Source organism: Venturia canescens, chromosome 2 (assembly GCF_019457755.1).
Source record: "Venturia canescens isolate UGA chromosome 2, ASM1945775v1, whole genome shotgun sequence".
In the NCBI taxonomy this organism is placed as follows: Eukaryota; Metazoa; Arthropoda; class Insecta; order Hymenoptera; family Ichneumonidae; genus Venturia; species Venturia canescens.
The window spans coordinates 8,122,999-8,137,936 of record NC_057422.1 but is presented as its reverse complement, the minus strand read 5'-3'; the positions used below and the strand labels follow the sequence as shown (position 1 = coordinate 8,137,936).

General features: G+C 40.0%; 1 protein-coding gene across 1 annotated transcript; it reads left to right on the top strand.

Annotated features, from left to right (window-relative positions):
- Nucleotides 1-245: 245 nt before the first annotated feature.
- On the top strand, nucleotides 246-13,153 carry Ir25a (ionotropic receptor 25a). Its single transcript, XM_043413283.1, has 5 exons — nucleotides 246-1,111; nucleotides 4,038-5,194; nucleotides 9,106-9,947; nucleotides 10,741-11,070; nucleotides 11,851-13,153. Exons 1-5 carry the CDS (start codon nucleotides 955-957, stop codon nucleotides 12,188-12,190), a joined length of 2,826 nt encoding a protein of 941 aa, XP_043269218.1. The 5' UTR covers nucleotides 246-954; the 3' UTR covers nucleotides 12,191-13,153.
- Nucleotides 13,154-14,938: the final 1,785 nt, after the last annotated feature.

The following is a 14,938-nucleotide window of genomic DNA, read 5'->3' as shown; positions in this document are numbered from 1 at the left end:
ATAAATAAATCTGAAGTACTGCGTGCTTTGAACTACTCCAAAAAATCGAGCGGTTCAATAGCTTTTATCTTGTTTCACATAAAATGCACAAAACAGCAACGGACTCGTGACCGGCTGAGTTTCAAGCATCCAAGCCTTTAACTTTGTTCGCATACTTTTCGAAATAATTCCAATACTCTCAAGCTCAACATGACGCTACAACGAATTGCTCCAGATCTGAACGGTGAACGAAATTTAGTGATCAAAGCCAATGTGCCGCCTCGAACGAGTAATTCTCACAGTTGATCCGCAATCCAGCAACGACGGAGAGCTCTCGGCAACAAACATTCAGCAAAAACAGGTCCGAAGAGCCTTGAGACATTGAGAGAAAGCTGCGCTTTACAAAAAATTGAAAAAGCCTTTGATCGATCCTACTTATCTGGCTGGGGCATCAAAAGTGTCGTAAATCTTGATAGGAAGTTTCTGGAACGTCGAAACAACACGCCGAAATGCTAATTGACGGGAAAGAGGGCTGAGCCTCGGTGTGAGTTTTCACTTTTTCCCTTTCATTCATTAAAACTCTATTTCAGAGTACAGCTTACATATATAATGGATACTCTGAACTATCGACCTGTGCTTGGACACACAAACGCGTATAACCGTGGACTCGTCGTCCTCTGATGGATGGATTGATTGGGTCATCCCCGCGGCAACCGATGGACAAACACGAATATATCGAGGACAGCGAGACAGGACAGCAAAATGTCCATCGGTGTCTCCTTAGTCCGCAGGAAGAATTCGCAGCGTGCGGGCTTCATTCGTCGCACGAAAACCGCGAGTACCATTGGGACCAGCCTGTGTGCAGTCGGTGAAAGGATTCCTCCGCGTCTCTTACGATCTTTCCTTCGGTTGCGATAACGAGAAAATGACGAACTCGAGCTGTCGTTAGGGCGCTATTCGTGAAAAAATCTCGTCATGCCTTCTCAGTCCTCGAACGCCAGGACCCTCGTGGTCCTCCTCGCTACTTGCTTTTTCGGTTTCTCCTTCTACGCTCCGTTTCACGTAGTCGGACAACAAGCCGACACGGAGAAAAGTCCAGCATCGGCTGAGAACTCAAGACCTGTGAACTTGTGTAAGTTTTTCTTCATATTCAAGCTCGTTTGAGGACATTTCACAATGCATTCGAACCTCTCATCATATTTTGAACGAGTAGCCAATTTTTGACGATGCGATGTGTACTCCGAATGGGAAATAATGGTGGAAGTAGTCGCGCGAGAGCATTTCTAAATGCTCGTATAATATTCGGGACGAGTGATTCGTACAGTTTTCTTTAAATTTTCCGGTAGGAACCGAAACACGTGGAAGGTTATGTGTCTCGTCGTCTGAATGCCGACATGCTGCTTCGCTCGCATATATTCAATTGATATTCCTCACAATGTTGAGAATAAAGCAGCTCCTCATACGAGTTCACCCTCGAGTTCGAAATACGCACTTCGATATTCGTGTTTTCGTGTATAAATGATTCGGAGAGTTTATGAAAATTGCAAAAAAAATTTTTCATTATAGGTTCGTTCCATAATCGATGATTGCGCTTTGAATTAAATATTATCCGGCCGATAAAAGGGATCGGAGATAATGTCAGAGATTAAACTGTTCGTCCATAGATCGCGGAATATGTCAATGCTGATTATGAGGCTAGGAAAATTTCACGGAGCGCAGTCAACTCCGGTGCTGAGCTCATCGATTCGTGCGGATCTATTCAATTCATCTACGTACATAAAAATAAATGGAAACTCAATTCCATCGGTCAGAGTTCTCCGCTGAGAGATGAGAAGAAAAAAATGTAACGTGGCGGGAGTTCGATCGGTTTGAATTTATTTGACAGTCTATTTTCTGAGTCGTTCGAGCCGAATTTTTCCTTGTCTTGTCATAATACAGGGAATATGCTCTCTCGAGGATCGTGGTCTCCTCAATATTTTTGCTCGATGGGGAGAGAGGAAAGAAAAGTAATTCCAGAAATTTTCGATTTTTTCAGGAATAAAGGAAAGTTGATTTCATCAGAAATTCATTTCTTTTTCATATTTTTTCCAACTTTCCATTCCTTCGAAATTTCTTCCTTTTTTAAACCTTTACAGAATGCAGTTGTTTATGTGAAAAAGCTTAATTGCTTAAGAAACAGTCATTGGATTGAAATTCCAGTAAAAAAATCCCAACTTTTTCGAGGGTTTAGCCCAAAAAAAACGTTTTTCTTGAAAATTATAAAAATCACACTGCATTTCTCGGTGTTTGACAGTAAAAAAAAGAAAAAAAGCTTCTCAAACTACTAAAAAGTACAATATTTCCTTAGGTAGCCCGTTTTGTCCCAGTCTCTGCTCCTTAAGGCCCCACTTGCGTGTGCATTATAAACCGGAAGTACACATGGGGGAGATCGACAGCCACAGTGAGAATGAGAATTTCTCTAGCGTATGTACGCAGCCACATGCTTGACGCGTCGGGGGAAATAACTTTTGCCAAACTCTTGACGAAAATTGTCTCAATCGCACCACGTACACACACCTCCCGATGTGTGCACCACGAATGGCGTATGTGAAAACACGAAGGTCGTTCGGTTGCGCGAATAGAAATAGCAGTAATTGTCAGACCGAAAGAACTCGTGTGAGGCGGAGAATGCAATTTTCCAAGGAATCGTTGTTTTTCCGGTGAAATAGGAAAATAAGTGCGCACTGCCTGTAATTTTAATTGAGAAAGTACGAAAAGAATATTCTCGTGAAGATTGTGAGCGAACGAGGTCAGCGGGCGGCCGTATTAAAAACAGACCCCTCGTGGATCAAACGAACACTGCGAATCGCCTATTATCATAGGAGTAGTTATATGTGATGCAGCTAAAGCTGCGGCAGCAATTGGTTATTTCGGGAGATCACTGCTCCGAGCTGAAAACCCGAGGGCGATGAAATTCAGTATTTCCATTTTTGCTTTTTCCGGCGCTTGAAGTTTTGCTGATTACTATTTCGTAGGACGGCCTCGCACAAAGGGTGAATCGTCCATTTGCGGAACGACCGCAATTGAATGAACGAAATTATTAAAAGCGAATAATCTCGTTTAATAGCAAGCTAAAGTATGGTATTTATTTTTTTTGTAAGGTTTATAAAATGTTCACAACAGCTTTGTGCTGTACCACGGTCGCGTGCACTTGACACTGTGCGTATAAGAAATAAAACATTGAACGAGTTCGTTTTTCGGTAAATCGCAATAGTAGACCCGGTCTCGAATGTTTACGATCAGACGGCTTGTTATCAATCAAAGAATTACGATTAACGAAAACTTTCAATTATTATAAAAATATTTAATTGTGTAATCATTAAAAACGCACCAAATTCGCTAGTGTTCGCATATGTAAGGTCAAGTTTCCCAACACTTTTCACCGAATGATCACAGGGATTCCTCACCTCTTTTCATCCAACGAATGACCGACGAATAATTAAAAATATTAATATGTTTCTATTGTTATTTTGATATTAATATCCAGCATGATCAATGAAAATAAATAGACAAAACTAGCAGGCATCAGTGAAAGCTGTGATGTTGAATGCGAGTGTTCTTTCAATGGGTCAAGTCTTCGATCTTTGGAATTTCAGGCATGACGTTTTTTTATCTAATTCCCGAAAAATTTATCGACAAAAAGGAAGAAAAAAAATTCGTATGCAACATTCAATTCGTCCCTGAATAATAAATGCGTTTTTTGTGTGTTCTTACACATTATCTCAGACTTTAATCTCAAAAGAGTTCGCGCATGCCTTACTTTTTCCTCCAATGAGCAGTTGACCCCAAATGGGTCGGAAAAGTTGAGAACATCGCATGGCACGTCGCCGTGGGCCAACGCGTAAGATTCTCCTGGGGCAGGGTAGCCAAATTTTGTTCACGCAGAGGCTCGCTTTTTGTTACGATTTCGATTATTTTTTTAATGATATGGGAGAGGGGTAAATGCGGAAAGATTATTGATCGTGTTCGTTGTACGTGTTTAATAATTGATTCGTTTATTTGCTGTAACCCACAAACAGTTATCATCAATAGCGAGGACAACGAGATAGCGAACAAAAGCGTATCGAATTCTCTGAAATCAATAAGAGAAAAGAACGCGGAGTGGTTGGGAAAAGTGGTGAGTGTGACGATAAATGGTTCGGACGCAAAGGATGATCTGGACAAAATTTGTACGGCTTGGGACGCAGCGTTGCAGGAAAATCCAACGGAAATACCAGACGTCGTGCTGGACACGACGAGGTCCGGGCTCGGCGCTGAGACCGTAAACTCTTTCACCGCGGCCCTCGGTATACCGACGTTGTCCGGGCAATTCGGGCAAGCGGGTGATTTGAGACACTGGCGCGATCTGAGCGAGGATCAGTTGCAGTATCTCGTTCAAATAATGCCGCCGGCCGATCTCATACCGGAAGCTGTAAGGCAAATGGCGTATTACTTGAACATAAGCAACCTCGCTGTTATATTCGACGAGAGTTTTGTGATGGAGCACAAATACAAAAGTTTACTTCTGAACGTGCCGACCCGCCACGTAATCGTGCCAGCTAAAAACTCCGAAAAGGAAGCGCGTGCTCAGTTGTCACGTCTGCGTAAGCTCGACATCGTGAATTATTTTGTTCTTGCTGGAGAATCGGTTCTCACGAATACGTTGAACGCCGGTCAAGCGCTCAATTTTACCGGTGAAAAATACGGCTGGTACGCCCTCACTCAGGACGAGTTTCAACCGCACTGCGACGGCAGCTCTCTCCAATTGATCTTCTTCAAACCGGAAATGGAAACTGCGAGCCAGCAACGGATAAGCGAACTCGCGAGCCGGGGCTTGCTACCGAAGCCGGTGCTTTCCTCCGCGTTCTACTACGACCTGGCTCGCATCGCCGTAGCTGCCATGAAATCTGCCATCGATGCGAAGCTCTGGCCTCTCGAGCCGAAGCAAATGGCGTGCGACTCGTTCAACGGTAAAAATACGCCCACGAGAAATTTCGACTTCATTGGCAAGCTGAAAAGCGTCAACAGTGACATGCAAGTAACATCAACGTTCGCGGACGTTGCCTGGGGACGACGCAATGGCGAACATCGCGCGAGCTTCAACATGAACGGCTCCTTGATCGCGATATCAAACGGTAACCCAGTCTCTACGAGTTCGCTTGGAATGTGGCCAGCCAGCATCAACTCATCTTTGAAGGTAAGATTTCGGTCTATCGACGATTAAGAATTAAAAATACTCCATGCGAGAAAAGACTCGAAGTTCATCACGAATAATTAACCCTCTCAGACCGAGGCCTATTTCGCGTTGAAGGAAAACTATTCCCTTTGTTGGGAAATACGAATTTTCAAATTTCCGGTGCGCGCCCAGCACCAGGAACTTGGGGGCTAAAATCATCAAAATTTACGAATGAACCCTAACGCCTTAAATACATCATATTAGCTTACCTTTGAAAGGATATAACGTTTGGAGTATGAAAAGCAAATGTGTACTCACTTTTTCTTTTGCGATAATTAAGGTAACTCCCGTACTTGCTTTTAGACCAAGTTTAACGTACCGATTAAATGTATTGTTAGTGTATTTGTATTACGGCATATCCTATTAAAGATGTAAAAATATTTAAAAAAGCTAGATTTGCAAAACCATCAACTGATAAATGCAAATTTCCATGTTGACACATTTTCACTGATATTTTTCAAATAATTATCTGCTTTTTTTGATCAATTTTATTGCAACAAGTCTCATTTTGTTCGTCAACTTGTCCTCTATGAATCCACCATGTAGTTGTTTTTTTAACTTGATCGTTTCACTGTTGCAGCTAATTGTTCATTGAGCGAAAAAACTTTTTCATTCATAATTTCTGAAGGAATGAGTTTAAAGGAAAATCTACGTGATGAATTCGCAGAGGATCAGTTGACGAACCAAATGAGACTTGGTGCAATAAAATCGGTTTAAAAATACAGACGATTCTTTGAGAAATAGCTGTGAAAATGTGTCATCATGGAAATTTGCATCGATTAGTTGATAGTTTTGCAAAACTATCAACTGATCGATGCAAATTTTACAATAAATTTAATCGGTACGTTGAACTTGGTCTAAAAGCGTTTTTAAAATTTAGCACTCATTTGACTAGCATGCAGTACAGGAGTTACCTTAAAGCACGTTTTCACAGAGCGCCAACTCAGCACACGAAACGAATCATATTGATATTTTGATGGGTTAAAGAAGTTTATTTCTTGGTTTAGAAGTATCTATGGTACAATCTAACCTTGCTTGATGGAACTAGGCAGTTAGAACCTCGATCTTAGTGAGTGGTGCTTTTTTTTGGGGCCTGGAAGCGCGTGTTGCGTAGAGGTAACACACGGTCTGAGAGGATTAAACACACATACACAGTCAAACTTTACAGATTGTTCCAGATTGTACATAATTCGAGGCTTGTTCGTGTTTTGTTCTTTCTTCTGTTTTTTTTTTAATTTTTTTTCATCATTATTTTTTATCATTCTGTTACATTCCCCCTTTAATAATTCCACCCACACGACTAGAGTTTGTCGCCATTTATGATAACGACCTGCATGTTGGGAAGAAACCAGCTGCGCGAGTTAATTTGCTATGTTGAACAAATTTTAGTAGGTCTTGCAGGCACGCGGGGTGAAGAAAATGCAGAAAAATGGAAAGGGGAGGGAAACTAGCAAAGAATTTGAGCAGAAAACGAGAATCTTTTAGAATCAGAATCAATCGTCGTGGGCCCTCCAATTCGTTTTTCCGACGACAGAATATCCAAATATGACAAACTGCCACCATCTTTTTTCGGCATTATTGAAAAACACTTTGGATCTGAGTTGAGCCTCAGGTTTGTCAATCCACTTACGAGGACTTTGCTTTATCGTGATCATGACAGAGACAAAGTTCATCGTCGATGGATAACCGCTCGCGAAATAAATCTCGACGCATTGATAGAGGAACGTTACCGACCGTCGCCCAGTGATACGAGAAGACTGTCCACCGCAAATAGTAAAATAGCGACAGCAGTAAGCATCGAGATCGCAACACGCTGAATTATCGATCGCCAATCATTTCACTATTTCTGCACAGACAAAAATCCTACTGGACCGGGCCATTTACTTGAATTAATAATACTACTTAAATTAAAATAATAGCAATTTAATTAAATTCTCAAACGCTACAGCGGCCCGACATTTTTTCGCGCCGGTTTTTTCTACTTTCAATCGAAATTGTGAACCGCGAAACTCCGCTACTCCTTCAATCGAGCTCTGAAACATACAAACTTCTGTCAGCATTCCAACGAAGATTTGACTTTTAGAACGTTCCCTCAAAATGAGTTTGCATCGAATTTTCAAAAGTAAAATTAAGAAGACTGCTGCCCCCTTTTCGTGTTTTCTCATTTCGTAAAACTGCACTGTATTAGATCCCGTAACTGTACATTTGCATGATGAGCTTTAGTTCGAGTGAACATTTTCAAAATTATCACATGGACTGAAACGCTTTGTCGACCCTCTTAAAAAACGTTTGAATATTCTGTTAGTTCAACAAATTTTTAAGATTTTCCATTTCAAGAAATCGTACGAATGATGTTGAGTCTTTGGGTGTCGACTATGATTAATCGAGTATGATATCAACGTCACAGAAATACACAAAATATCTCGCGAGACGCACGCTTTAAGGCAAAACTCAGCCATAAACCTTCCGCGTGTGGGCTCAGATCTGCTACTGTAGAGTTATCCATTTTACACTTTTAAGTGATAAAATGTAAATTACTGATAAAGTAAACTGTAACGAGGAAGGGTTTTGAGGCATTTAGCAGTATATAATAAATAAATTTTTCTATTAAAACCATCATTTTTAGTAATATACAATGATATATTCATTAAAATTCAGTAGGAACCATAGAAAATCAGCGAAGTCATAATCGATCAAGTACAGTGTTCATCATCATTTGGAAAACGTGAGTATTTTTATAAACTATAATGAAAAATGGCCGAGATATTGGAAAGAACTCAACATATTTTCGATGCGCAAAATTTTATAATTGAACCTGGAATATTTTTCATCCCGCTTGAAGATAATGAAGAATTAACAAAGCTTCTCAATCCGAAATTTCACAGAGTTCAAACCAAACTCTTAACGAGTGCGGCCACGATACAGTGCGACCATCATAATACATTCGCACTTTATTGTGTTGACAATTTTTATATGCGCATGCAACCCAAAATAGTTTGATAAAACATTTGCACAGAGAGATAAAATAGTAAGAATTACTATGTCGCCATAGCGTTAGGCTTCTATATCGCCCATTTCGGAGGTTTTTACCAAAAACGTTGTCACTTTCGTGTCGTTTTCAAAAAAAAATTTCTCAATTGCTTATTTCGCAGTGGAGCATAGTCAAATTCCAAAAGCTCCAATACGAGTATCGCCGATCCGCCGAAATGTTTGAAAATTTATTATGATACATATAGCAGAATTTCATCCGCGCTTGAATATTTACACGGGGAGAAAAAAATTGTAAAAATTACTATGACACCACAGTGTTAGAGTTCCAATCGCCCATTTTGGAGGTTTTTACCAAAAACATTGCAATTTCCGAGTCAATTTCGAGTAAAAACTTTCAAATTGCATATTTTGCTCTGACACAGGTTTAAACTGCTATTTTTTCCTACGCAGTTCTCCGAGGAAGCATTGTAAAATTAATGTTGACTCGACGATGAACTGTTAAGTAGAATTATTAATGCCGTTTCGCTATGGCTAGTACTGTTTTCCCAATCGAAATTTACACTCGAACACAGTGAAATTTGAGGAGCTCGAACACAAGCATCGATGATGCGCGAGTATTTAGAAATTTACTATAAATAGTGGAAAAGAAAAACGAGGCAATTGTTTCGGTATCACACATCAAGTTCATCGAGTTTCATCGAGTTTTCGTTTCACAAAAAATGACTGTGGCACCATGGTAGTTTCAACTGGAATTTTCTCTCCGTGTGACGAAATCCTGCAACATTTTTATCAGGATCGTCCCTGCTTAAATGAGCTGTAGAAATTTTAAATCGCAGCAAGTTTAATTAATTGATTGCTGTTTTCTGCGTGCATTGATTCAGGGGATGGACGAGTGGGTGATGAAAAAGCACGTGGCGCTGACGAGTTATCGGATCGTGACCGTCGCGAAGCCACCATTCATGATATACAATGCGGAGACGAACGAATGGAGCGGTTTCTGCATTGATTTGATCGATGAAATAGCACATATAACAAACTTCACGTACGAAATAACCATTGCACCGGATGGTAGATTTGGCTCGATGGACGAGAATGGGAATTGGGACGGTATGATAAAAGAATTGAAAGACAAGCGTGCCGACATCGCACTCGGTGCTCTCTCGGTGATGGCTGAGAGGGAAAACGTCGTGGATTTCACAGTGCCTTACTACGATCTCGTCGGCATTTCGATTCTCATGCAAAGAGTCACGACCCCGACATCCCTCTTCAAATTCCTCACTGTACTCGAGAACAACGTTTGGCTCTGTATACTGGGTTCCTATTTATTCACGAGCTTTCTCATGTGGCTGTTCGATCGTTGGTCCCCGTACAGCTATCAGAACAACCGAGAGAAATATCGAGATGACGATGACAAGCGTGAGTTCACGCTGAAAGAGTGTCTCTGGTTCTGCATGACTTCGCTGACGCCACAGGGAGGCGGCGAGGCGCCGAAAAATCTATCGGGACGTCTCGTTGCTGCGACCTGGTGGCTTTTCGGATTCATCATAATAGCTTCTTACACCGCTAATCTTGCTGCTTTTCTCACCGTTTCGCGCCTCGATACCCCCGTCGAATCGCTCGATGACCTCAGCAAACAATACAAAATTCAATATGCACCGATACACAAATCCGAAGCTTACACCTATTTTGAAAGGATGGCCAACATCGAGAGACGCTTTTATGAGTGAGTATTCCTGCCTTAAAACACTCACGAAACTCTCTGTGAACGTACGTACGTGCAGCATAATTATTATAACGGTAATAGCAACACGCACACGCAGTTATCGACGTTGAATAAAACCTTGGAACTTGCTTCACTCGCGCTCGTATAATGTCAAGTCCACCGAAGGAGCTCCGATCGATGCCTCCCTTCGCGACTCGTTTTACAGCCTCGGAAGGCTTCGTTCCTTCTCGTGCCTTCTTGTTTACACACTTCACAGACCTAATCCGCTTCAGGATTCTTTCAACTGCCACACTAAATCCTCTTCAGCGAGTCTAAAACTTCGGAACTCGTTTCGTTCAAGAAGCCTTTTCGTTAGCGAACTTTTTAGTGGGCCGTTGTTATCTGCTTCGAAATCGACGAACCTTTCACAAATTTGGAAACGGGAATTCCATTATTAATTCCGAATTGAATGCTAGCTTGAGCTCATGGACGTTTTTAGAGTCTTGAAAAAATCATGCTTTTGCCTCCGCATCCGTCAAATGACCAATAAACGATGAATCATTAATAAATAATAAATTATTTTGCTCATTTGAAATGCTAGTTTTCAAGTATATTGACGTAAAAATCATCGGGATAAGATTTTGTTTTAACAAATTTGAAGCGTTGACGATAGAAAAACGAATGAAGGAAAAAACAAACGTTTCCCTCGAATGGAGCAGAATTTACGGGTTGCAAAGTTGCTCCCTCAGCTGTTAACGTACAAGAACTTTATTCAGCTTTCGTATGGTTACGAGTGGAATCTCTACCTTCACAGTATTTGGAAAGACATGAGCCTGAACGACAGCCTTTCGGATGTTGAACGATCGAAGCTCGCGGTGTGGGATTATCCGGTCAGCGACAAATACACTAAAATGTTCCAAGCCATGAAGGAAGCGAAATTCCCAGCCAACCTGTCGGAAGCTTTGGACCGGGTACAACGTAAAACTGTATCCACCGAATTCGCCTTCATCGGGGACGCTACTGACATCAGATATTTATATTTGACTGAGTGCAATTACGTCATTGTTGGGGAAGAATTTTCGCGGAAACCCTACGCCATCGCGGTTCAGCAAGGCTCCCCTCTTAAGGATCAATTGAATAACGCGTAAGTGGAATAATGAATTACCGTCTCTATACAATTGGATCGATATTATAAGACGAAAGACAAGAAAAATGCAACAGGAAATGGGCGAATCGAGTCGAGACTGCACTGAAAAAAAGAATCGGTAAATTCAAGAGAAATCTAATTGTTTCAACATAAAATTACAATGACAGATTGCAAAACAAATATGGAATTGTTTCGACTCACCAATTCGACTGATTTGAAAACGACAGATTTTTTCAATTTGCATCCACATTTGATCGATCCAACTAAATGTTAATGAAGTTTGATTATTTAATCGGTAAATATTTACCGATTATTTATCCAAATATTTACCATTATACAATAAATTGCAAAATTATTTTTTACTCCCCATATGAGATCATCACAGTTTATGGAAGCATTTCAATCGAAAAAAAATTCTTACCTGCATGAGCATTTGAACCGATTCTACCTATACCTACTCACGCATCTTTCAAAGTATTCGAGATATTAGAGTTGAAAATTCTATCATATAGTTGAAATACTAATAAATAAACCCTTCAAATTTTAAAAATTGGGAAAAATTGCCAAAAAATTCGGCTGCCCTTAACACATTTCCGTTTGACGAATTTGGTGAGTTGAGTTCACCAATCCTTTTTTTCACTTTGTGTCCAGGAACTCTTGAATTATTTCTAGAGTCTGTATCGGGATTAAAAGTCCTAGAAATCTTGGAAAATCGCCAACTACCTTTAACCGAGGAAAGCTCTAAAAGATGGCATAACCATGATCAATGTTTTTCAGAATTCTTCAACTATTGAATGAGCGTAAACTAGAGAGAATGAAGAACAAATGGTGGTCTACGAATATTGTGAAGAAGGATTGCAAGAAAAACGATCAGGGTGACGGCATCAGCATCGAAAATATCGGCGGTGTGTTCATCGTAATATTCTTCGGCATTGGACTATCGTGTTCAACACTGGCCTTCGAATACTATTGGTATCGCTATCGACCGAAACATCAAGCTAAACGTGATTTGCCTCCAAACGAGCCGTCGAATAATTCCAAAACTGTGCGATTCACTCTCAAACCAGCGAAAAATCCGACTTTCGAATCTTCTGTGCCATTTGGCAGCCGGTTTTAACTGTCACAAACTGATACAGTGACTCGCCGGTAGAGAAATATCTTGACGAATTAGACGTCAGTTTACCAAAACCACGTGATTGTATACGGCAAGTCAAGCCACTCGTTCATCCCAGAAAACTCTCGTTTTCTCTCATTTCTCTGGAAATCCGGTAAAAGTGAGCGCATCGAAAACGAATAATAATGATCAGAAACATGATTTTTTCCTGCTAAATGCAATATTTTCGATATTCGATCATTTTTCTTTCACCGAACAGCCCCAAACTGAGAATTCTCAGCCGAACGTCACTGCAAGGACTCACTATTCTCGAAAGATTATCGAGGAATCTTCCAGCACCTTGAAATTTTGAAACGATCGCGATCGCTGTTCTGTAGACGTGCACGTTCGAGTCTTGCGTTAACTTCGCTGTGTGTGCGTGTGTGTGTATGTGTTTTTTTTACCAATTATTAGACTGCGGTATTCGAGTGTGAAATCGTACAAAACCGAGCGCCGATTTTGAATAAATTAACCGAAATTTTATATTTTTCCACCATTTGTATGGCACTGCGACGAGCAGGGCTCAGTATAGCTATGCAAGTCACGAATCACGTTTGTTTTGGGAGATTCAACATCGAAGATAATGATTTATAGTCAGCACAATTGGCGTGCGTTGTAAGAATATTTGAAACTCGATTTTTTTTATTCAATTATAAAAATCAAATAATAAATGCATTAAAATCGAGATCGATGTTAGATGGAGAAAGAGAAAAATGTCGAGAACGACGTCGACTCTATAGTCGAACTTACGAACGTTTTAAATCGAAAAGCAACGAGAACTGCGTTCGTTCTGTATGTATGTGCGTCGTCATGAACTTTGTAGCGTTATTTACTGTGTGAAAAATCAGAGTTTGAATTTTCGTGTATGTTCGTATGTAAAGGATTAATAAAAATGGAATAAAGCAAAAAAACGTAATTTATTTTATGATAAACGAACCATGGCACTGTCTCTTGGCTGGCTGCTGCAATGAGTCAGCAAAGTAGTGCTGCAAAATTGACGATCGATTGACTCGAAATAATTTTCTAGTTTGCATCCATGTCGCTGTTAAGGGGGGTCCGCAAGTTTTTCATTCGAGCGGCAAGTTCTGTGGGGAAAAATGTTAAAAGGCTCGTTTCGTTTAATTTCCTGTAAATATTAGTGGATGAAACGAACAATGAAAACATACGATCGAAGTATATTTGGACAAAAAATTACTAAAGTGTGAAAAAATGCTGGAAATTGAAATTTCCAAATTGCTTCCTCAAGAGCACGGATTTTTCGCTTCCTTATAGAGGAAGCTTTAAGCATTGTTCTAAAAGCTTGAGAAAGCAATTTGTTACTTTTAATTTTTTTTTTTTTTTTTAATAAAATTTCAACTTATTTATTGACTTTTAACTTTTCCAAATTAATTTTCAAAAATTAAAGCGAATTTTTCGAAAAACTCAAATTTTCGTTAAATTCCAAAAATCATAAAATTCAAACCGCTCGACCGATATTTCCCAAATTCAATACCAACCTTCCTATTATGATAATCTATTTATATAAAAAAATTAGTAATAAATCTTAAAATTTCCAGAAGTTAGAGCGTCGACACCCGTTTTTTGAAAATTTCAAAACGTCGTAGGATTCGTATTTTTTTTCAAATTCTGACAAATTTATCAGCGAATGAAGAGCTTGTTCAGATTAACATCTATGCAAAACGGTAGCCCTCTATCTCAAATCGTTTTCGAGTTATAAAAGTTTGAATTTAGCAGTGCCATAACACGCACACACGCGCGCGCACACACACATCCGGAAATTTTTTCTAGATATGATTTTTTGATGTTTTTGGACATTTTGAGCACATTGACATTGAAAATTGGAAAAAAAATGTTTATCGTCACATAGCTTCCTCTATAAGGAAGCGAAAAATAAGAAGGATCGTCCTGCACAAATAGGAGATCGAGTTGAAGAGCGCTTCAAAGTCAGTGTCAAGTTCGTTGAACAAGAAATCCTGTGCACATTTGCACAGGATTTAAAAAATTAAAAATTCATTAAAAATGGAAAAAATAAAGAAAATTGGCGCTGCGCTCGGACAGTCATTCGCAGATTTAGCATCCGACCAATTCCAAGGAATTTCATTGCACGAGTAGAATCTCGCGGCGGGGAAAAAGTCACGCCAAGTCGATCTATTCTTCGACACGTGAGGTCACGAGCATCGATCTTTTTTCGCGCTCTAATGGTATTGTAGCACGTGTTATTGAAGAGCGAAGTATTTTTCAAATGATTGAAAATAAACGTGGAACTAAAATGCACGACACGTGGATGTCATTGATGGGGGAAAAAACGTTTTCCATCAAGAACAAGTAAACGGAGATGGTTCTAGATTTCAAATGATGATAATGCTCGTGCATTATTCAGTTCGATGACGAAGGTAGAAAAAATCTATCATTTCCTGTTTAGTTTTTCTCCAGGTATTTTGTTATTCTACGTCGTAAAACGACGAACATCGCGTTCATCAATTATTGAGGGTTTATGGTTCCCCAACGTGACAAGATCTGCGCGATGCTTTCCTTGATAAGGAGGAAACATGTTTTACTATAGCTACGACTTTGCGAATTTTTTAATGTAAAACGCTTCGCGAATAATGCAATGTATGACCAACGTGAGGCATGAAAATGAGCGGCAAAACTAATCAAACCAATCGAACATCATAGCTCGCCCAATTATTCTTTAGAACCTTTCTTATTATT